General features: G+C 42.1%; 1 protein-coding gene across 7 annotated transcripts in view; it reads left to right on the top strand.

Moving 5' to 3' along the window:
* PTPRM (protein tyrosine phosphatase receptor type M) overlaps positions 1-25190 on the top strand; it is an 824645-nt gene that overhangs the window by 755941 nt on the left and 43514 nt on the right. For all 7 annotated transcript variants that reach the window (XM_027575435.2, XM_027575436.2, XM_027575438.2 and 4 more), the window contains one exon: positions 16298-16395. In XM_027575435.2, the coding sequence (XP_027431236.1) occupies positions 16298-16395 (98 nt within the window). The remainder of the gene's footprint in view (positions 1-16297; positions 16396-25190) is intronic.

Below are 25190 nucleotides of genomic sequence, written 5' to 3'. Positions count from 1 at the left end.
TTGCAGGCCAGCTAAAGAGGAAGATGTGTGGGCAGAAGGTTGCTTCATGTCCTGGCAGCAGAGGAACATCCACAGAGTTCATTTGTTAGTTCAACAGGAACATACCCACTGCCTGGTGGCGCACTGACACGAAGCAGATGCCCAGTGAGAATACAAGAATGAGTGAGTGAGGGAAGGAATGAATAAATGAATGAATTGGGAGTTACTGTGTGCCAGACACCAGTTAGGTGGTAGAACATTCCAACCAAGCAAATAGGCCATCTCCTGTTGGCCTGACACAGCTTCTACTCACCTTGGTGGATTTTGATCTCCAACTTCTGTGACCATGTCTTTTCTGAGTACCAGCTGATCAACTCCCGATTCTTATTAACACTTTTTCTTCCAACGTGCCAGCCAATCAAGGCACTGTTTTTGGAGATAATCCATCCTGTTAAACAACTTAGGTTTTCCCAGCCCTGATCCTACCTGTGCATATCCCCCTCCCATATACCCTGGATATAATCAGTTTTATTTGTCCATAATTATTATTTATTGATAATTTGAAAAGAGAAAAAGAGAAGCCTGAAAATAAATGTCCTCCAGAGACCTTGATCTAGGAGCAGACTTTTAACATGAAAATAACAAAAATGTGGGGAGTGAAGGTTTCTAGCAGAAACACCTCCCAGTCGTCAACTACTGCACTACGGTTGAAACTTTGCTACAGTGACTTCCTTCTGTTTGCTGTCGATCTGGTTTTCTTCTCCATGTCTTCCACGTACTCCATGCAGTATGATATTTTTCTTAAGGATTTTTCAGAAAGATAAATGTGGTTTATATTTTCCTAGCTCCACATTCTACCTCTGGCCTCTGAAGCAGTGAATAATGGTGCTTAGAGTAGGTACACTTAACCCTCCTCAGCAAGTCACGCTTGGAGCAGAGACTTGTCAGTGTCAATGCAAGTTCTACACACTCTGAAGAAGCTTTTGTCTCCTGCATACTGGCCTCCAGATGGAGGTGAACCCTTGAAATTATTTCTCGGTAGAATTGAGAGAAAAAAACGTTTTAATGAAGAGCTAAACCTTCAGTAAACAACTTTTGTTTTTATTCTTTCAACTGCCAGTGTGTACAAGTACAGTAGCTGCCATTGTTCTTCCCAGCTAAGTGGCCGCCATATTGCCAATCAGTTGTAGACTATGTTTGGAGTTGCTTATTGTATCATCTTTGAGGTTGATTTAAAAGAATCGCCCGGTAAAGTGGTCTCTAGTTTTCAAACTTAAATAGGGAGGCTTTGAGGAGATGTCATTTATACCCAGGCAGTGACCCTTCATGAGGTATGCATTCCATATGCCCATGGCCAAGCTCTCCATGGAGGACCCACTGTATGTTACTCTCCCTGCACAGTTTTCCAAAGAAGAATGAACAATTGCAATTAACAGCTTCTCCACAAACTGCCTTTGAAGCCATAATTTTTCTTCACCAGATTAATTACAACAGAGACTGGCCAATTAGCCAAAAGGTCAGACCACAAAGATTTCTCACCCTATGCTCTTAATACACCTACTCATTACTAGTGAGAACATTCAAAGACAGGTTGCAAATTAAAAGATAAAACCAAAAATAGATTGCAGTAGGTGGCATCCACCTATATTGTTATAGATGCCATGGTGGAAACATGTCCCTTGAGTAATGGAACCTAAACCAACACAGAATAATTGGAAGACAAACGATGCTGCTGTCAAGCAGTCACCCAGTTTTAAATTGTTCCAAATGCTTTTCGAGTCTGTTAGAATAATTTACCAGTGTTCCTCATTTGAAGTAGAAAATTCTGGAATCTTTTCAAGCTGGTAGAAACTTTAAAAGTCTTGAAGTCCAGCTCCCCTGTTTTGTCATTGAAACAGTTGGAACTTAAAGCACAAATTGCTTTAAGTGACTTTCATCCATAGGAGTTCAAGTGAGTCGTGTATACAAAAGTATTTGTAAACTGTTTGGATTAACATTCATGAATATTTGCAGAGATTGCATGCAGTGTTCAACTTCAGAGAAACCGAATGTGTTTCCGGTCTCCTGAGGGGCCTTTTGTCCAGTCGAGGAAAAATATAAGGTCATGTCTTTCTTCCAGTTTCAGCCCTTTGAATAGATAGAGCTGGAGCTGAGTACCCAGAGCCACAGGCCCCAGTGCCGGCTTCTGGGACCTGCGGCATCATGGGCCCTTTCAAAGCAAAGGCATTGCTCTCAGACCCAATTCATCCAAAACTGAACAAATGTTTCTGTGAACGTACCAACTGTCTGGCTCAGACAGGGTTGGAAATACAGCACTGACCTCAGGAACTACATAGTGCTGGTGTATATATAAACAGCCAGTACTAAGTTGTGGTTTTGCGGTAAGACCAGATCTGCAAACTACTTTAGGCTATTTGTCTCCCTCGCCCGTGCTCCATAGCAGGTGGAAAAGTGAGACCCAGTGCAGAACTGGAGCCATTTTCCTGATCAAGGGTCCTTGATCACACACCGACACAGTTTTGAACAAGTTTGCAGCAGACAATTTAGGAAGTTTCTGGCCATTGCAAGTTACTTTTGTGCCTTGCCTTCTTACTCAAAAGGATGCTTCTGGAAATTTTCTGATGCAATGCCCCACGCTGGCATTGAAAATTTGAGATTGCCTACAATGTACGATGTCTCTATTTTATTCATTTATTAGATTTATTCTCTTTTTTCTTAAGTAAAAGCAGATCCCACTTGCATACTGAGAAAGGCTTAATTAAAGAATACAGAGACTAATGAAAGCCTTTATTTCTCTGGCAGTGGCCCCTGAAGCATGTGAATATAGGTTTTTCCCTTTGCTTTATTTCTCCTTGACAGAAGGCAGCCAGATCCTTTGGGTCACCAAACCCCTCCATTCTGAATGCTGCCTTTCTTCTTTTTTTCTCCTTGATTGCCTTCTCTCTGGTCCCCTCTTTACAGCATGAACAAGTACTCAAGATGAGTTTATGAGGGTTCTCTTTAGAGACAGGCCTGATGAATGCTCTGTGACTCAGCCAGCAAGAGGCTCTTACGGTGTGAACATCTGTCATGTGCCTCCCTTCTGAGGCTACAAACACTTTCTCATGCGTCTCTTCCCAGCTCTTTAGGCAATATTGCCATACAACGCTTCCCAGGGATCAAGAACCAAAGATCCCTCCAGGAGTGGGGCCTCTGTCTCTGCAGGGGAGAGCAGATTATTGCCACACGCTGCCTACCAACCCTTTCTTTCTTTTCTCTGTAAGAGTTTCTCTTTGGAGGCCTAATCTTTACCCCTGTCACTCAAATCTGATTTGTCTGCCTTTATCATTCAGCTTCCCACATCAGTAATAATAGCAGCCTTTGCCTTCCCATTCACAGTGGCATCACTGCATGCTGAAAATGTTTATGTAACTGCCAAGGAGGCCTGATTCCAGAGGAGGGCTGAATATAGTCCACAAAGAGTAAAATCCAAATAAGGTTCATCTAGGTAGACGGGATTTTGAGAAATGCTTTGGAACATTTCAGTTCCAAGCACAGGTCATGCTAAGGATCACCCCATTGCTGGTTTTATTCACACATACTGCTATGCTTATGCAACATTGCCATGATCAAATCTTTGAAACTGGGGTCCCCAAATTCCTTCCATACACAAAATTATTTTTATGTCAGTTGCTAGGGTAAGACTTTCCCCTCCAAGCAGCAATGGAGAAGAGAGGCTAATGAGAGTGGATTCCAGAGGTAGACTGTCTAGGCTCAGATACCAGCTCTGCAAGCAGCTGCTCAGTAAATACTAGCTGTGATTCTTATCGTTATCATCATGTGGATTCCAAAAGACACACTTTCAGTAACACATAGGCAGTTCAGGCTTTAATGCAGGTATAGTGTATACCCATACAGTTTTCATAAAAATTAATAATTCTACACCTGTTCATGCTTCCTTCCAGAAGGATGTATCAAAGGGAACCACTTACTTTTTCACCAATATCTTGCATCCTCCTCAAAGTGCAAAGATGATCATCATTTTGTTGTTTTGTTTTGTTTTGTTTTGTTTTTTGATTATCATCATTTTGAAACAAAGGACAGACATGGGTTGGAAAGACAATAAGCTATATCATAAGCTTGGAGAAACGTATTTTCCTTCTGCTTTTGAAGTCTTGCAGAAATTGAGCAGCTCTGATAGCAGCAAAGGACACCAGTCTTGGTGTTCTGAAGGCTTTCCTGAAGTACACCTAGAGTCAGATCACATGCAGGTGAAAACCACTAATTCCAAAGGCCAGACAAGTTTTTTCACAACAGGCTTTGTCCAGACCAATTTCTGAGATAAGAATACACAAGAATATTTTAGGAGCTTTGGAAGGCTAAGAAACCACTGGATAACAAATGGGGCTGAGAAATGATCTTGTGGAAAAGAGAATAATAATGACAGAGGAGCAGTGGGGGGAATAAAGGGAAAGATGTGTGCTCCTGGGCTCCTCCTTCAACCTGCCTGTGTTGGGTGGGGCTAGTTAGGCGGGCACCATCTTCTGCTTGGCTGGTGGTTGACCAAGATGCCTAAAAGTGGTCAGTTATAATCTGCACCAAAGAGACAGTAGACAGTGTGGGGCTGAACCAAAAGGAATTCCTGCAGACCACTTCTGAGATCCATTTCACCCAGCAGAGTCCCAGGAAATGCAGGTGTCCCCCAAGCACTGCCTGTCAGCTGAGGAAAAGGACTGCAGAAATAGTTAATCAGTGTACAATGAATTTAAAGAATTATTGTTCTTTTTAAAATTATATAACAGTATCATGGTTGTGTTCTTTAAAAAATATGGAGATAGCCAGTGAAATATGTACATGCAGGCAAGAAAATATAGACACCTTACTTGTGAGTGATCATGCCCATGGCTTTGAGTGAAGGTGACTCCCACCCTGACCCACACCCAAAGCCTCACTACTCACACAGGGGAAAGCAAACAGGATATTAAAATTTTTCACCAATAATTTATTAACAAGTTTCCAAAACAAATTTCCTGGCAACACAATCAGACTACCTTATTCTACTTTTGTATGACACATAGATTTTTGTCTAAGTTTTCTTAACAGTTAAAACATTTATATCACTTTCAAAAACCTTATTTTTTTATTTTTTTAAAGATTTTGTTTATTTATTTGACAGAGAGAGACAGCAAGGGAGGGAACACAAGCAGGGGGAGTGGGAGAGGGAGAAGCTGGCCTCCCACTGAGCAGGGAGCCCGATGTGGGACTCGATCCCAGGACCCTGGGACCATGACCTGAGCGGAAGACAGCTGCTTAACCGACTGAGCCACCAAGACACCTCTCTGCTTTTTTTTTTTTTAAGATTTTATTTATTCATTTGAGACACAGAGATAGAGAGAGAGAGAGCATTAGCAGGGGGAGAGGCAGTGGGAGAGGGAGAAGCAGGATCCCCCCTGAGCAGGGAGCCCGATGCAGGACTCGATCCCAGGACCCTGGGACCATGACCTGAGCTGAAGGCAGACGCTTAACGACTGAGCCACCCAGGCACCCCCAAAAACATTTTAGTTTTGAGTTTGTGTGCCAACATTTTCATAGACAAAAATATGTTGGTGTTTTTCTTTTTAACAAAACCCATGATTGTAATTTAAGTCATCATATGGCATATGTGGTAGGAGAGCCACCACAGTTATTCTTTGGCTTTTTTTTAAATCTTTATTTGGCATTTTATTACTACACTAATGTATCTAAATGGTTAAAAGTATGTATGTGTTTGTATGTCACAAATAATTTATTTGAAGACTTCCAGGGGTGATCTTACAGATTTTTATTTTTAAATGCTAGTTAATTTTAAAACACATGTAGCTTTTGTTTAACGAAAAAGAAAACTTCTAAAAATATTATGACAAACTTAGGTCTCAAAGCTACTGTTTTCATTTATTTTCTTGTTTAAAGGTCTTAAAATTCCTGGTAGGGGAAAGGAAAAAATACTCAGAATACTTGACTCATTTTGTTTCCAGTTTACTTTTTTTTAAAATGTGCTTCTTTATTTTTGCTGTGACTTGAGACGTAGTTAAGAGTGGTATGGAAATGCAGGAAGTTTATCCTAGCAAAGATAAATTAGGGAAAACCACAATAAAAACGATGAAGGTATATAAAAATTTACAACAGAAAAGAAAGGAATTAAAATGACTAATCGAGTAGGATGAGCTCATATTGGAACTAAGATACTAGACAGTATGAATGTGAAAAATGGGAAAGGAGAGATTAGAATTTTAAAATACCAAGTGCCTTATATTTCTTAGGCAGAAAATGGGTATTGATTACATATATCTTTATTAGACATAGCAAAGAGTAGTATATTATTCTTTATCGTTTTTGTTTTTAAATATTTTATAACTATTTTAATTGAATAAATGAATAAGATCAAAGACACATTATTAACCAAAACAGAGGTAATGTTTAAAGGGTTATGACTCATGCCATAGAGAGAGGCTTCCTGGCCTATTTTAGAATCTGCATGCAGCCTGTCCATTAGTGTTTGGTTTGTACCAATTTTCTCTTAATTAAATCCGACATGACCTTTTGGTGTTCCATCAGGATTGCATATGTTCTAGTAATGCACCTGGAAACCAACATTCCATGAAACTAATCATCTAGGGAGAGCCACGAATATTTGCACAGTGTTGGCACACTTTCTTATTTCAGTCTCAAAGGACAATTTTAGGGAATGGTATGAGTGAACTGTAAACATCAACATGTGGATTATGTGTTTGAGGGGAAATGTTACTAATGAATATGGCAGGGAGTACATGCCTGGTTTTCGGTTATAAGAAGAACACACACCTGTGAGCCAATTTAGACTAAAAGGGGTAATTGGCAAGTAGCTGCTCACCTGAGTGGGCCAGGCAAAGGGAAAAGACTTGCAGCGGGAAAGTCGACTCCAGGGTAAGAGGGGCTTTATCTTTGTGTGCTAACCACTGAAATTATTAGCTGAAAACACTATTTAATGTCATTATTTTAGTCATCGCTTTTGACTCTGCTTCTAAAAAGGTGTATTTTATTATAGCTCCAGTGCCTCTTTTCTCTTTTACTGTCACTAAATGAAAATTCCAGTAGACTGGTGAACGTTCTGAACCCTGTAATTCTGGACGTAGAGGGTGCTTCACGTAAGAGCTATCCTTAGAAATCCTATTTTAACATGCTACTAGTTATATTTTTTAATTTAAGTTAAATAAAGTATTCCCAAGTTTTCCCCATCATAGAACAATCCTCAGTGTTTGCTTCTGATTCCTTAGTTGATTTGTATTGTTTCTTTTAAATGGTAATTTCGGGGGTGGGGAGTAAGGATATTCTTAGCAATTCAGGAAAATGAGCAAATCACATCTCATGCACCCAGCCATCTCAACTTTGGTTTCCACCTTCCACAGCAGAAACCAAAAATTATTCATAAAAATTCCATGATTTTAACATAAGTATCCTCAGGGAAGACCAAACGCACCTATCAAGTAAGTGTTGTTAAGGATTATTAATGCAGAAGCCGACTGTTCTCTGGGTCACCATTATCACTTTTGTGACACACACAAGGCAGATACAGTTCGTAAAACATGGTGGCATGTTTTACCTTTTACATTTCAGTACTGCACAAATGAAAAGCTACTAAATGTAAAATTATAGTTGTGCTATGGAACAATCATATTGAGAAATCACATAAAGTTTTGTAATAAAAACTTATTCAGAAACCACTGAAGGGACATCTAATGCTCTGAATGTTGAATCACTGACTTCATAATACTTATTCTAGATTATTGCCAGCAGTAAAAATAACAATAATGGATCAAAAATTTAGGACCCCTTTATTTATGAGCAAGAGCTTTAAAATAAATGCATAAATCCTAGACTGATCTTTTTCCACATCCGAATTCCACCTTCACTCCTCTTCAGTCCTAATGGAGTGAACTGGATGCTGTAGGACTTGACCAAGCCCAAGCCAGGCCAGTGCCCAGAGCAAGGACTCCTAGGTTTTCTGCAGCTACTTTGCCTTTAGGGTCCCCGCCCCTTCCGTCTGTACTTCCACCGTTCAGTGTGTACCCCACACCACGCACAGCCACCCCCCCCACCCACCCGGGACCAGTCACGTCACAGCTGGAGGATTGACGTTCACGAACAAGCCCCACCCCCACCCAGTCTACCGAGACCATTCTGAAATCTAAAAAGTGCAGCTGGATTGTCCTGGGTTGCAATCCCAGCTTCAAGGGCATTTATTCTCCTAAACCTGTCTCTCATCTTAAAATGGAAATTTACACAGTCACGGTGGTAAATACAGAAAGCACACCTGGCCCGAGGAGCTCATCATCATGCCTCAGTTCATTGTTCACCATCCTTGTCATCTCCCTTCCCAGGTCCCCTTTCCAGCCCAGGGCCCTCGCTTGGCTCCTTCACATTAGGGACAGCAAGAATCCTGCTCAGTTTCATCCAAAACTCCCTCCAAGGGCAGCCTCAGTCTCCCCAGTCTGATTCAAATGTGAGCCTCATCTCTGCACGAGGTAACCTTGAGTGTGCCAGCTGTGTGAGGCCACCCAGAGGGCTATCACCCTGCCCACCGATGCTCTGACTTTCACACCCCCATACTCTGTGTGCTGCTCAAGAGGAATCACCACCTGGAGCCATGCTGCCACTATCTTTAGGACTCCAGACATTTCCACACTGCCTAGACATTTCCACTTCTGGTCTCTGCCAGCCACCTGCATGCCCAGGGAGCCATCCTTGGAATATTTTAACATTTTTTAATATATCTAGAGTAAAATAGTCAAAAATTGTTCCTCTCATTAATCAATATAGAGCATCATCTCTTTATTTACTCCTTTTTACTCTTCACATTCAACATATTCCTGTTTCTTGGGAGTTTTTGTTCAACAAATAAAATAGGTCCCTCCACCATAGACACACATCCATCTATATCCCACAGGAGACCTCAGCGGCTCCCTCTGGACTTGGCCTTTTGGTAGCTAGACTCAGCTTTCCAGCCCACTGAGCCCACTTGTGAAAAGGAGATAGACAATATTAAAATATTTTCTAAGATAAAATGAGGATTGATATAATTAGAATAAATATTTTATATGTGATAAATATATTTTAACTGCTTTACGGATTGAAGCATATCTAACCTGAAAGAAAACACATGAAACTTTCAGCCATGGGTTTCATCCAGAAAAATTTGGTGGTCCAGCAAAACATTCCACTTGCATTTAAAAGAATAGTCATTACCAGGGGCACCTGGGTGGCTCAGTCAGTAAAGTGTCCAATTCTTGGTTTCAGCTCAGGTCATGATCTCAGGGTTGTGAGATCAAGCCCTGAGTCAGGCTCTGTGCTCAGCATGGAGCCTGCTTAAGATTCTCTCTCCCTCTCTCTCTGCCCTTCCTCTCCCTCTAAAAAAAAAAAAAAAAAAAAAAGAATAAACATTACTAGCCTCTACTGCTTCAAGTGTTCTGAATTCAGAGCATCCCAGCATGAACCAAAATACCCCAGTCTCTAATATGATCAAGCACAGGTTTGAATGGCATTACGTAAGAAATAAAATGTTCCTGTTATTTAAAAAAAATCCCCATTTCTAACATCAGATTTTACCCTTAATAGAAATACCATTTCAGACAAGGAAGGCAGGAAGCCCAGTGTATTTTCAGAGCCAATATTTCAGTCGATTGCTTTGTTTCAGACCTGTAGGTTGTATACCTGAGCAGTGCCCCATCATAGTATTTGAAATGGGTGAGGGTTTTGTTAGGTGCGAGAAAGACCACTGTGCATAGGGGCTCCTTCTCAGGGAGATCAGTTTTGGTAGCATCCACATAGAGTTAATTATCTAGAAATGAATCCTTTTAAAACTAGTCATGTGCCCCATGGAAAATCTCCATGTGTCTCCAGAGGCGTGCATAGCTCAGTTTGAAGTTCAAGTATCTTAGGATACTTACTCCCTTTTAATGAGAGCGTTGTATGTTCTTGACTTATCTCTACCTTATACAAGTACAAGCTTCTTGAAAGTAAGGCCTATGTTTCTATCACTCACCTTGGCATCCCTTCTATACCTTGAGGAGTGTCTGGCACAGAGCAGGCTGAATGCCCTCCTATAGATACAGGCTGCCCACTCAAATTCCCACCAGGGGCCAGCAAGGGGGTATGAATGAGGGAAGCAAGCTAGGTATAAGACCATTGGGCACAGAGAAACTGTAACCTGAATGGGCAGGTCCACATTCACAGACCACCAAGGAAGACGTGCATTAAAAACATTGGCATCACAACTGACTGCAAATGTTTGAAGAAAGAGGGAGACATGGCTCAGGTCTCGGAACACCTGACTGACGGGGTGACCTTCAGTGGGCCAAGCTGAGACAGCAGGACCTGCAGGCTTGAATTGACACCTGTGTAGGAGGAAGATGATAGCAATTGGAGGAGGGCATCTGCTCTGGAAATGCTCCTGAGTGGAGGCAGCTCAGGAGGTAGGAGAGGTTGGGGTGGTGGAGAAAGGGACTGGGACTGGCCATGCTCAGGAAGCTGGATTTGATTCTGTGGCATTAGGACCCATGGGAGGTTTAAAGGCAGGAATCAACCTGGTAGAAAAAAGAAAAAACACGTTTGAAGAGGTTGTTTCAGGTGGTTGACATGGGTTTTCTTCTATTATCTTCTTGTCAGGATCATGATGACTGCACACACACACACACACACACCCCTGTCAGCTAGAACCCTTCTGAGGTGCTTTTGACATTGGTGCGGAGGCAGTGTCACATGGTGGGATAGACCTCAAAGGTCAGCTCGACAGCCCACTAGTTGTGTGCCTTTCAACAAAGTGCCTGACTTCCTTGGCCTCCCCTCCTCTCAGTAAAATGGGGGAGAACCATAGCACCTATTACATAGGATTGCAGTTTTTTAACTGAATGAGATAAGACATAAAATACTTCACATGAGACCTGGGCAATAGCAAGTGCCCCAAAGAAGTTAGGTATTATTCTATTTACGATGGATCGCAATTTGAATTTGTACTACCTTTCTTCCCTTCAAAAAACTCTAATATGCCATCGTGAGCTTAAGGACCTTGACCTCTCGGCGGCGCTAGGTAACACAGAAAACACAACGTAGAGAAATTAGAATGTGAAAAGAAGAGATACAAGTCTTCTATCAAGATTTGAAATGATGATTTTTAATATCTCTCACTTCCCACGAACTAGAGAACTCATCTGAACACAATGGAGCCCATCCTTGAACGGCTTTCACTTATGCTTTTCATTGCCTTTCACTTTTTTTAATTGAGCTCTAGTCCTCCCTGACCTTTTTGTTGTTGCTGTTCCTTCCAGGCTTGTTGGTAGTCAGAATGGCCCCCACGTACATTTTCTTCTCAGCAGAGGTCTGTGTAAGCCAACTATTGTGAGGGAAATGGAATGTATTATTGGCCTGATATTGAAATTTCGAGACCTTACCTTTCAAATGCTTTAGCTCCACGAGGGGACGACTGCTGAGAATCACCTTCTTGCCTATTTTACAAACATCTGTAAGGCACTCACAACCTGCAGAAATCAGACAGCGGGGCTGTGGGTGACCACAGCTGTGGGTCACCGCTGTTGCTCCCTGGAGCGAGGGAGGTTTGTCAGAGTCCATTGTCTGCTGTTGTAGATTCGTTGTCTTGGTAGTCGTTTGTCCAGCCTGGGAGCAATCTCCAGTGACCTACTACTGTCCTCATGGTAAGGGTGTTTGCCACGCCAGCTTTTGGGAGACAGACATCAGAGGCCGAGGAATATTGATCTTCCACTGAGGTTCCCCCCAAATAGCCCTGTGAGGGCGTGGGTGCCAGGGTAACCGCCTTGTGTCCCAGGCACGCATTTCTAGGCTTCTGGTGGCCAGGGTCTCTCAGACCCCCACCAGGAGCTGCCAAAATCAAAGGGAATGGCCCTTGGGATCAGCAAAGCCTACCCCGCCCCGGCCTCTGGCATGCTTTTTGATTTTGTTAAAAGACATAGATCTCTGAGTCAGAATGTATCCGTGTCTCAGGAAATAATTTGAAATATATTATTCAGTATCATTTGACTAATTTCAAAGAGAAAAGAAAAACAGGATTGACCAATGTTGCCTTAAAAACCTTGAATTGGGGTGCCTTCCTTTTTCTTTTCTTGCCCCCTCCAAAAAGAACAAAAACAAAAAATATGATTTGAATGAGCATTCATGAAAATATCTTGAATCATTAGCCAAGAAGACTCTCTAGTGCCCGCTCCTGAGCAGTTTTATTGGTGAACTCCCACCGTGACCAGGTCAGGGAGATGGTCACGTGGTGTGTCGCCAAGGGCTGCTCTCAGATACTGACGGTGCACTGACCCCACGGCGGGAGGGGAAAGGAGACGAGGAAGACCAAAGCAAAACTGCACCAGGGGTGATAGGGACTCGGGACCCTCGCATTGCATGGTTGGTTGGTTTGTTTTCTTTCTGCGATCTGCTTAGAATAATCTTTGTATTCAGGTTCATTTTCAGATCTTAACCCAAGCTGTTTTAGTTCTTCTGGATACCTGTCCTCTAATTTTAGCATTGAATAGAACAATGACCTAATTCATTTTTCTATCCCAATCTTTTTTTTTTTCTTTTGGTCTAACTTTTCTATCCTAATTGGTTTTTTTTTTTTTTTAGTCTATTCCTATTTTTTTTTCTACATCAGCAGGTAAGAAAATCATCAAGACTACCATTTATATCATCAACCAAGTGAGCCACTAAAGCTTATAAATGCCCTTTGTTTTAAAGATAACCCATATGTAGTTATGTAAACATTAAAAACAACAACAACAACAACCCTATCACCTTAACTGCCTCAGCCCCTTGGTGAGGTGGTATAGCCATGTTCCCAGATGACATTCTATGTGTGAAGTTCCTTCTAAATCAGAGAGAAATCGGATTCCTTGATTCAAATCGCTGGTATATAAAGTTAGACTAATCAGTAGATTCAAAGCAATCATTACATTACATCTCCATGTGAGACCACCTGATACATTGGAAGATGGAGCCAAATGTTCTTGATGCTGTGGATCTGCAGTTCTCCACCAGGAGAGATATGAAAACACACCCAGACCTAACCTCACCCCAGGCCAATTAAATCAGTCTTTTGGGTTAGGATCTCAGAATTTTTTTAAACTTCATTTATTTAAAGTCAGTTGATTAACATCAGTGTATTATTAGTTTCAGATGTGTAGAGTTCAGTGATTCATCAATCTCGTGTAATACACAGTGCTCATTACATCACATGCCCTCCTTAATGCCCATCACCCAGTTACCCATCTCCCCACCCTCCTCCTCTCCAGCAACCTTTTTGGTTTCCTAGAGTTAAGAGTCTCTTATGGTTTGTCTCCTTCTCTGATTTCATCTTATTTTATCTTTCCCTCCTTTCCCCTATGACCCTCTGTTTTGTTTCTTAAATTCCACATACAAGTGAAATCATGTGGTATTTGTCTTTCTCTGACTGACTTATTTCGCTTAGCATATGCAAGCTGGTGCAGCCACTCTGGAAAAGAGTGTATGGAGGTTCCTTAAAGTTAAAAATAGAGCTGCCCTATGACCCAGCAATTGCACTACTAGATACTTACCCAAAGGATACAAACATAGTGATTCAAAGGGGCACCTGCACCCCAATGTTTATAGCAGCACTATCAACAATAGCCAAAATGTGGAAAGAGCCCAGATGTCCATTAACAGACGAATGGATAAAGAAGATGTGGTATATATACACAATGGAATATTATTCAGCCATCAAAAAGAATGTTATCTTGCCATTGGTAATGATGTGGGTGGAACTGGGGGATCTAAGAACTTTTTAAAAGCTACACACATATGCAGCCAGAGTTGAGAACCATGGTCCTCAGTAGAGAACAGTTACTGGAGGCCAGGAACGGCATTCTGGTTACCTAGGGAAATGGGCTGAGTTGAGATACAAAGCGTTGAGTCTGGGACACAGAGGAGTGATTTGCTTAGTGATTGACAGCAGTTCCATCACAGCGTTCTGAGGCCTACATGATCATCACTCTCATTCTGAAGAGACCCTTGCAAAAGATGCCCCCCACTTTCAACGTATTGGAAAGGAGTAAGACCAATGTGCTTTCCAGCTTCTACAGATAATCTCCAAAACATCAGTCGAGGAAGGGATTCGTGCATATATGATATATTAATATTATTTAATATTTAGAGACATTTTAATAATAAATAATACAGTTTATACATATGCATACAGACTGATGCATTTATTCATTGAGCTCCTGCCATGTCTCAGGTAAACACACAAAGGAAATCGTAGAAAACCGTAACAGCTGTGTTTCCCTCCAGGGGGAACTGGAATGAAGTAATAACAAGGGAATCTAAAGCTAAGAAAGGGTAAGTGAGCTGCCCTTGGGAACTTGCCCCGAGCCTGGAATATCTCTGGGGTGACTCCTATCGGGCACTGAAGAGAGAGGTAGTTTTTCTTCTGTAGGCACATGCCTTCCATGATGCTGGAGTATCTGATTCATCCACTATAACCACTGTCATCAGAACTGTTTCTGGAACTTTCAGAGTAGGTGGCACAGGCCTGTGTGTCTAGTGAAGGAAGCAGAAAGTGTCTGGACTACCCCTTTGTTTGGAGGGTATGCTGGGAAGACTATCTGTTTACACAAAGATAGACTCGGGGTATTTTTCTTTCTTGTGAATAAGTGACAAGCTGTGAATATTCTTTTCCACAAGCTAGAAAGGTAGTAATAGAGAAGATCCAATGTTTACTTGTCCCCTCTGTAACCTTAGATTGAAGTCATTGAAATCTTCAGCCCATACATCAAGAGAATGGCACACACATGCCAAGGGACATGGGCTGAAATGGCAGGCGCAGCTTTGTGAGAGGCGGTGTGCGTGGTCCTATAAAGGGACGAGCCTCAGAGACATCAGAAGGTGGAGTCAGTTTTCACAGGAAGGGTGAGTGTGTAGTCAGAGCAGCGAGGAGGAATGACAGAAGCTTGTGTTGTGGACAGATGGGAAGGAGGTTTTGATGGCAAAGCAGGAGAAGAAAAATTACACAAGAACCAGCTGATAATTGGTCAAGATGAATGGAAGGTGATTGAAGGGGGCTTCCAGGTGTGCCACCATTGCTCAGTGTCCAAACCTTAGCCAAGGAAGGACCATTCATAAATATCTTTAAACACACCTTGCCTTTGTTCTAATGCTCTGCTATTTATAAAATGCCTGAGTATGCGTTAACTCCATGGATCCTCAAAATAACCCTGAGAAGTGTTACTGAAATCAGTATGTAGATAAAGAACGATGATGACACTGAAGCTCACGGTGGCTAACTTGTCCAAAATCACACAGCCAGTTAAAAGGCAGAGGCAAATCTCAAATCCAAATATTTGAGCTTCCAATCCAGTAATCTGCAATGTCAAGATCCTATGGTACGATTGGGTCCTGGTCCCAGCATGTGCCTGAATATTTGTATGATTCCACACATCATGGGACTCTCATGCCTTCGAAGTTATACTCCTCTCATTTCCTTGCATTTCTGCTTGTCTTACAAAGATTTATACTGTGACGCTCACACCCTCAAATATGCATGAGCATAGGGTAGAGATTAGGGTTTTTACAAATCTGGATTCAAAGAAATTTTATATTCCAACTTCCTATACCTGCTAGTATCTATAGAAACGACGTTTTATAATGCCTGTCTCCCCTTTTTCTTCCCAGTCCATAAGAAAGAGCTTTTGAATACTCAGATCTCAAGAGCTGAGCCCAAGATGCTGATCATGGTCAGTGACAGGAAGTACAACTGCTTAAAAGTCTAACTTCTCTCTCACTTTTGGAAGTCAGGTGAAAAAAAAAAAAAAAAGAGGATTACTCTGACAGCACAGAATAAGAAAAATATTAGAAACAAGAAAAGGCCATTTTTCCTATAGAGGCTCATTTCATTCTATCTGCCATTTCCCTGGGATATCTGCCAGTTGTTAGCAGGAAGAATAATGTTACCCACTTTTTAAAAATTTCACTCTTGAGTATTATGGAGATAAAATAGCTAAATGATGGAGAAATAACTTTCTTTCACAGCAGTAGTTTAAGAGGGGTAGAAAGAGCTCAAATGCAGATACGTTTGATGACCTGAGAAAATTCAACCATGAATGAAAAATTCAGTATTTCTATGGGTGCTGTTTGAGAAAGAGTCCCATTTGCATCAACACTAGAAAGGAGAGCCAAGTCCATCTGTAAGAGTGAGGGGACTGCCTGTGGATATTAATCATTTTACTTGCAAGCCCCAGAAATCTTCCAGTTGCAAACTTAAAAAAAAAAAAGCCTATGTTCCATTTTGCTGCAGGACCAATGCAAGAGACCATCTATGACTTCTGGAGGATGGTGTGGCACGAAAACACCGCAAGCATCATAATGGTCACCAACCTCGTGGAAGTGGGAAGGGTAAGTCGGCTCTCCACCTACACTGCCACGTGTTCCTTGCTCAGCTGGTAACATGAAGTAAGGCAAGAATAGGCTTTTGAAGTATCATGTATACTCCAGAAATCATGAACTACTGCACTGCCTCCTATCGCTTGCTTCACTTGCTTATAAATCATCAGTAAACATAGACTGAATTGCTTTCATTTGTTGCGATAGCAACAGACAGGAAAGGCACTCAAGATTTAAAAGCAGTTGTTATCTGGCTATATTGAGCACACAATAACACCTCTAAACACGAACACTTGTTGTTGGGTGTCAAAACTCAATAGGCGCTGCATTAGACATGACTGCATTCTAACTCGGGAAAATTGACTCTAAAAACAGTGTACAGCACTGGGTGCAGTCATTAGCAGGGCATTCCTGCATCTCCTCTTGCTTACTTTTTCCTTTCCTGGTCCTCTGTTTCTTAACCTGTAAAACAGAGATCATCATCTGCGCCCAAAGTCTTGTACTGCTTTATCTGGAGGAACTGGTAATGAGAGCTATTTTTGTTTAACCAGGAAATGCTTCCGTAGTTATGACCTCGGTAGTGGTGGGATTATGTCCAAAGTGGAATTTAAAAATGAGAATATACACAGAGTGCAGTTGCGTTGTTTTATAGTAGGGTCTACAGCTCTGCTCCACTCAAGAACCCTTTACTTCTTAGAGAAGGTTGACCTTCTGAGATTGACCCTCGGCAGCAAGGGCAGCCTGGAGATTAAGCCTAGAAGTGAAATATGGGGGCAGACGCCATCCAGGGGTTGTTTCTTAAGATTCTTGGTCAGCCTTAAAAAATGGGGAAATCCTGCCATTTACAACAAGGTGGATGAACCTGGAGGACATCATGTTAAGTGAAATAAGCCAGTCACAAAATACATGATTCTACTTATATGAATTTTCCAAAATAGTCACATTCATAGAAGCAGAGGATACCATGGTGGTTGCCAAGGGCTGGGAGGAGAGAGAAATGTGGAGTTGATGTTCAGTGGGTACAAAGTTTCAGTTACACTAGATGAGTAAGTTCTGGAGTTCTGCTGGGGGAAATAGTGCTTACAAAGTTAACAGTATGGTTTTGTGCACCTACTTTGTTAGGAGGGTACATCTCATGTTGAGTGTTCTTACAAAAAATGAAACAACAAAGGGACACAGGAAACCTGGGGAGGCATTGGATATGTCTATTACCTTGATTATAGTGATACCATCAGGATGTACGCATAGTCGAAACTCATCAAGTTAGCACTGTATGTTGTAATTGTATATCAATTATACTTCAATAAAGCTCTTTCCAAAAAAGGATTTTCAGAAGTATCAGGAGATGCAACTCAAGAAGAGAGACATTAAGAAGTAGGAGATACTTCGATTTCTAGCAAAAATAGCAAACTAAATAATCTGAAAACCCTCCTCCTACGAACATCTAGAAATTCTAGATAAAATATAAATGTGTTTTCATGTTTGTATGTAATATACGTATAAATCACGTGTAAATGTAAATATATATGTTAAAAATGTTTAGCTTAGCTCTCAAAAAAGGAAACTACTAGAAACCAGAAGAATGAGGACCAGACGGAGAGTGGACACAGGCACTATTCTCTGGAAGCTGGGCGGGTGGGGGAGGGTGAGTCTTGGAGGGAGTGGGGAGCGGGCCTCAACCTTTGCAATCATGGATCTTGGGTTGTACAGCCCACTGAGAACAGAAGATAATGTCTTAGGCCTGTGCAGGACTAGGAATTTGAACTGAGGCTGCCACAAAAGGTAGACACTCAGAGAAAGGACTGTCCAGGGGAAGGTGGAGGGAGGCAGAAGGGGGAAAGCCAGCCGGACACCAGAACCGGGAAGTAAAAAAGGCAGATCAGTCTTCACTGAGGATCTAGGTGAGAAAGCACTTCCACCAACTCATGGGTCAAAGTAAAATGCCCTGATATAAATCAGAACATAGTTCGAACCTGAATAAAGAAGTATCAGAGAGTAAACTTATAGGGTGCAAATAAAATAGTACCTAAAAGGATGTATATGTTTTAAATGTTGTTAGAAAAGGAGAGAGATTAAGTATCTAATTCAAGAAGATATGTGAAGAACAGAGTACAACTAAAGAAAAGAGGAAATAATAAATAGAAGAGCAGATAATTATTAAGTGAAAAGCAAAGAAACAATAGTAAAAAATCAACAGAATCAAAAAGGCTTTGTGAGGAGATTCATGAACTAGACAGACATCTGGCAATCTGAAGTAAAAAATAGAAAGCCAAAAGCTCCTGATATTTGGAATAGGATAAAGATTCTTTTATCATAATAGATAAGATGGTAACTAACAATAAATTTGAAATTGACGTCAATTAGGTAAGTGTCTTAACAAATATGATTTTCCAACACTTACTCAAAAGGAAACAAATTCTGAATAGACATTAATTAAAAAGTGAATTATGGCTAAAAACTGACCCATGGAAAAGCACCAGTCCCAAATGTATTTACACGTGTGTTCTACTAAATATTTCAAGGAATGGAGAATCTGGATCTTATAAAAATTATTTGAAGAGAAGAGATAAAGCAAGACCGCTCCCCTACTTTATTTTAGGAGACTAGTATAACCTTGACATCAAAACCAGACAAGGACATAGGAAAATAGAAAATTATAAGTCCCATAAATTGGGAAGAGAGAAATAGACCGACAGGTCAAACTAGCCCAGATGTTGACTATGGCCATATGTGGAGAAAGCATGAGCTTCACAATGAGATGAGTTGGGACATTTGGTTATGGATGTGAACAAAAAAGAAAAAATCATAAAACATCCAAAAATGAATACCAAAGACCAAAATAAAGCTTTAAATTAAGCTTTAAAACTTAAGTTAACTATAAATTAAGCTTTAAAACTTTTAGAAGAGGGGCACCTGGTGGCTCAGTTGTTAACATCTGCCTTTGGCTCGGGTCGTGATCCCAGGGTCCTGGGATCGAGCCCTGCATCGGGCTCCCTGCTCCGCGGGAAGCCTGCTTCTCCCTCTCCCCCATTCCCCCTGCTTGTGTTCCCTCTCTCACTGTCTCTCTGTGTCAAAAAATAAATAAAATCTTTTAAAAAAATAAAAATAAAATAAAACTTTTAGAAGAAAATATGAAGGAAAATATTTATGACCTTTTTTTTTTAAAGAATGTTTCAAAGATACCAAAAGTTCAACGTTCTAAGGAAAGAAATGGGACATCTGACCATATTAAAATGGAAAACTTTCTGTACGATAAAAGATATAATGTGATAAGACAATGGGATAGATACCAGGAGACCAATACGTGAAGTACAAAAACTTACAAAGCAATATTTTATGTCCCGAAAGTACAAAAACTGTTTCTTGTCTTTCAGTTCCCTCTGCTGGAACACAGAGCAGGGGAGCTGGCTTAGAGACTGGGGTAGCAGGTGCTCCCTGGATACCTGGCCTAGAAGGGGCCACCCAACCTTTCTGCCACCCACCTTTCACCTGGGCGGTGGGGATGTCATGGCACCTGCTTCATAGGGTTCTTGTAAACATTAAGTGAATTTCTACGCGTCAGGTGGTTAGAGAAGTTCCCAGCCCATTCTGAGGACTTCGTAAATTATTAGTGTCACACTTACCTTTCCACCAACAAACCTAAGACCTACAGTGATGTCTGTAGTTATCTTTTTCATCCCATTCTTTTGCTGTGAAAGCAGTAATGACTCCTGAAAAATAAATGTTCCACGCCATCAGAATTTTTGGTCTCTGCCTTCTGGCACTCAGTAACTGCCCAGTGAAATGAATGAAGGAGATTTCATTCCAATTCAGTGTCAGAGAGCAATTAGCCTATGCTAGGTTAACATGGAAGAGCTAAGCTAAAGAAGGTCTGTTTTCGTGTACATGGATTTCTTTCCCTGAAATGTATGTTTGGTGGATTCTGAACCCTGCGTTCGTTTCACAAATACCTGTTGACTGCTTGTGGACGATAAGGAGAGAGAGAACTGGAAACTGCTGGCACGGTGCCTTATATTCACCGTGACCGTACTCCTTAAAAGTTATTCACCACCTCAAATTGCACATATTTGCATTTGCATTTTGAGTTACCTGGCTTTGGAAAAAGAAAAACTAAAGGTCGTGCAGTGGTGGTCTGTTCCTTCCATCAGGCACCTGGACCCACCCCGTATAGGATAGTCACTGTTGGTTCTTGGGATGGAAACTATTCCTTCGGACAAGTAACCGTGGAAATCCCAGCTTTTAAAAGTATGCAGGGGAGAGGGTGACTAGGTTTCAGGTTTACCCATAAATGAAAGCCCATAGGCTTAAAGAAACTCAATAATTTTAGGTCTGGTAAGCTTATTAAAAAAAAAAAAAAAAATCCTTCCGAATCCATACCAGGTTTGTGGGGATGTGGTCAGCTGTGAAGAATGCTCACCTCGTTACCCGTCAGCTCCATGGATGGGTCCGCCTTCAATTAGTAATGAATTTAACGGCATCTGTCCTTGAAATGCCTGGCGTGATTTGGGGGTTTTGACAAGAGGTCACATTCCCTCCGGGAAAACGCACTACCCTTTTCCCAAGCCACTTCCCATTGTTAATCCCGCACATTTGTTTAGAGGTTACTTCCCCATTTTCCATGCTTAAAAACAGCAACAACAAACTGCCGAAGAAATTAAAATGACATGGTTTTTAAGGGCAGCAACTACCTACTTACCATGTTTACTGCACATGGTGTGTCCTTCATGAATTAGGCATGAGCTAGGCGGATGCCTGTTTGTTTACACAGGCTTGCTGCTGATTCATTAAGTCAGAGCTGGGAACCTGCTTTCCCCTGATTTTTGCCCCGAAGCGCTCTGCATTAGGCGGCTGTAATTGCTGGTGCTGGAGCCCCTGGGAAGCCCTCCCTGTCGGCAGCACCTGGTGCCAAAGACACAGAGGCTGCACTTCCCTCCAGCGGGGTCCCCGGTACAGCTGCCAGGACCTGTCATTATCTAAGACTTCCTTGTCACCACCGTGCATTGCCTTTCAGCCCGTATGTTCTGGGAAGGGACCCTTGTCAGTTTTCCCGGCACCTGCCGGGGGCTGCACACCTGGCACTTAAATTGCTCCGGAATGTGTTGTGATTGTTTTCCCTCTTTAATGAACCCACCTGAGGGACACTGAGCTTTTTATCCAGTCGCCTGTTTCCCAGGCATTCCCATTTACACCGTTTGTGTGGAGATGCAGAAACTCTGTTGTGTTGTTACACTAATCCATCTGCCAAAAATCTTATAACCAAATCTGCCTGACTCCCAAAGGAGATTTTTGCACTGGTAATTTAAGCTAATGATTTCTAAACATATTTAGTCAGTTTTATGAAGACCTCATTAGAATGTGACTGTTTATTAAAAATCCAAATGAGGTTTCATAGTCATATAGGAAAATTATTTTTGAGTTGCTGTGAGGAGTTCTGATAACAGGTGATAAAGTGTTTTGGAGCTAAGAGAAGCCAAGGCCAGAGATGTTAACCTCTATCAATGTAGAGGATGCATGGAACCACCAAAATGGATGCGTTAAAGATTATTATCAACCCATAGAGGTTGGCTTGGGATTTCTTTCACAACATTTGTTACTAAAAGAGTAACCAAAGAAAGAAGCTTAAGATGAACACTAAATGTCAGAATTAACTCTCCAATTCACATGCAAGGAAGGTATATTAAGTTTCCAAGTGCCCCTGTCCGGTACAACAAAGAACATCTGCTTCTCTCCGAAAGCCACCGGATCCAGGATCAATGGAAGAAGCAAGAGGAAGGCAAGATTGCCCCTTTATAAAATGTGGAAATAGTGCTTGATAGTAGGAATAACCTAGGTAATGCCAAACAGTACAAAACACCAACGATATTTGTACAAAATCTCTCAAGTTCTTCTAAGACATCAAACTCGTACCTAAAAGGGAAGAGACAAATCTTTTTATGGCTATTACTAAAGTTTTTCTGTCTTGAACTCTCATGATTGCCTTTCATAGGTCTTTTTTAATGAACTGGATATTTAAGAGTGATATTTTGTGACCTGGGTAATTATAGTATTAGCCTTTGATTAACTTATACTCGTTCAACAAACATTCCTCACCATTTCGCTCTACCAGCAACCATCTCAATGATCATATTAATGTAGCCGATTCAAGCCTTACCTCCCTCCCTAACTTGAACGCAAAACCAGGGAAAAGGGAGCGACGTCGGTACTGTAGCCTGTGATGACTCCCACCCAGACACTGCCACACCTCACGGCACCTGCCCCCAGCGTACCACCCAGGAAGCAAGGCACTAACGGGTACTGAGCTCTGAGCAGCAGGAGAGGGACCCTCTGTTGACCCCGCCATGCCAGCCTGCTCCTCCAGGAAGGACGACTCCCTAGCTGCCCCACTGAGCCTTTGAGGTTTTCGCTGCCCAAAGGTTTTCTCAGTCCCCCTCTTTAAAATGTTAGAAAACTAACAAAAGAGCCCACTTTGTCTTATTCACAAATTAACCCAAAAGTAGGCTTTCTGCTCTCTTTCCAGCACGACGTCTCCAACATGTAATGATACACTTACTGTATCCATGGCACTAAGAAATACAAAGATGTTTGTGATGCACTTGTCCTCAAGGAACATAAAAATGGTAATAGGAAACCATTTAAGCAATGAGCTATAATACATGTGAGTCACAAGAATGACAGCACCAGTGCAGGGCTAATTCTGCCTGAGGAAACATAAGAGACATCACGGAGAACACAGCGAGGAGCTGGGTCTGTTGGGAGAAACGGGGCCATAACCACTGTAGGAAAAACACAGAGAAAGGGAGCAAATGGCAAAATGGGAAAGAGCAAGTGGTCTGATGCAGCTGTGAGGGCTAATGGGGAAGGGCAGCTAACTGAGGCTGGAAGGCTAGCTGTGGCCTCCCTAGGAGGAGGCAAAGGTAGACGCAGGGAGTGGTGGCGTTTTTGTTCTAATGGAAGGCATCAAGCTGGTGAATCATGTGTTCTAATTAGTGTTGTTGAAAGACAGCTCTAGCAGCCACTGCAGAAAGGGTTAGAAAGGAGACAGAAGGCATGGAGATAAGTCGGGTTGGAGCAAGACTCTCAGTGAGAGATGACGTGGACTTGAGTTGTGGCAGTGGCATTGGGAATTTATGGGAGACATACGATTTGGGTGTTACCTGGGGATGCTGATAAGGGAAAAGAACTGAAGCTTTCTACCATTATGACTTGGATTGATGTGAAGAATATTGATCAAGAAGAGTAACCCTTCGCTCTACCCCTCCCCTCCAAAAAAAGAAAAACCAGCTTTAGAAGAAATCAACATGATTCATTTTGGACATGCTGAGTTTGGGACACTGAATGAACAATGTGGGGCTTTCCAGAAAGACATATAGACTAACTATGAAATGTGTGATTCTCCCTTGGTTTACTGAGCATCTACTATGTGCTAGCCTTTGGGCAAGACTGGGGATATCAAGATGAAAAGATATGACATGACCTAAGTGATAGAAAGACAGGCAAACAAAAAAGTTAAAATGCAAAGTGATAACCACTGTAACAGAGGCATGGCATTTATGGGAAAAAACAGAGAGAGAAAGAAGAGCAGAAGTGAAGACAGAGCACCAGAGAATATCTCTATTTAGGGGCAGACAGGGAAAGAAGAGCCCCGAATGGAGACCGAATATGATGTACAAGAGAAATAAGGCAAGCACTAAGAGACCCCAGAATCCCGAGTAAGAGATGCTACAGTTTCGGTGGGAAGGAGAAGGTAAGCAGTGTTGACAAAAGCTGCAGAGAGGCCAGGTACCTCAGGGGAAAGAGAGGTAAATAACAAAATGTACTGAGCACCTATTCTGTGCCAAGCATTCTGCTAAATGACTGAACAAGCCTTATTTTAGTTATCATGGTCACCCTCTGAGATACACACAAAGATTTCTGTTTTCAGAGTTAGCAAACTATAGCTCAGTGAGAAATAATTTGGCCAAGGGCCCAGAGCTGGAGGGTCTAGAATGTTTTGTTCCAAAGCCCGTGTTCTCTCCACAGTTCCACAGGGCGCCCCCCGCCCCATCTTTGGTACACACCAGGTTTAGGTGGTGTGATAACCATGAATGCAGTGGCAATGGAACAGTGGCTCTGTGTGTGGTAAGGACAGTAGAGTAGCTTGTTCTTGGAGAAGTAAATCAAAGGAAAGAGATGGAGCAGCACCTAGAGGTAAGCAAAGCTCAGGATGTGCTCACACCGGAGGGGGGGGCACGCATGTGTGGGACTGAGTGTGCGGGTGGTGGCGGTGGTGGTAGGGTAGACATGAGCATAGTTGGGAGTCTGAAAAGAAGATGCAATGGGAAGCAAAGATTGAAGGTACAAGTTTTGAAAGGGGCGAGGGGACAGGAAAGTCACATACAGGTGAGAGGGGATTCCTTCAGGAAACTAGCCAGGGGTATACACCCAACAGTGTGTATAGACACAGGAGGCTGGAGCTACAAAGATAAATTAAGCGTGTCCACAGGAATGGGGACACAGACCTCTGTGTATGACAGAGGTTTCAGAATGCTCTGGTAGTTCCTACGAGAGGCCCCTCATCGGCCTGAGAGCTGAGGTTGGAGGGGTTTGTCAATATATGCTTCCCAGAGGAAGTGCATGGGGCTGAGTGTGGAGGAGCAACTAGGATTTCATCAGGAAAGAAGGGAGAGAAGGGTGCTCTAGGCAGAGGGAACCACACATCCCCTAAGGGAAACTGCAGAAATGCGTTCAAAATGAACATGGAGTGAATGAATGCTTTAGCGCAGAGAGCTGGATGTGCTCTGAAGGACTGAGTGAGAGTGACAGGGAGA

The sequence above is a fragment of the Zalophus californianus genome, chromosome 14 (genome assembly GCF_009762305.2).
Source record: "Zalophus californianus isolate mZalCal1 chromosome 14, mZalCal1.pri.v2, whole genome shotgun sequence".
Taxonomy (NCBI): Eukaryota; Metazoa; Chordata; class Mammalia; order Carnivora; family Otariidae; genus Zalophus; species Zalophus californianus.
The sequence above is the reverse complement of the archived record's forward strand: the minus strand, read 5'-3'. Positions and strand labels throughout refer to the sequence as shown.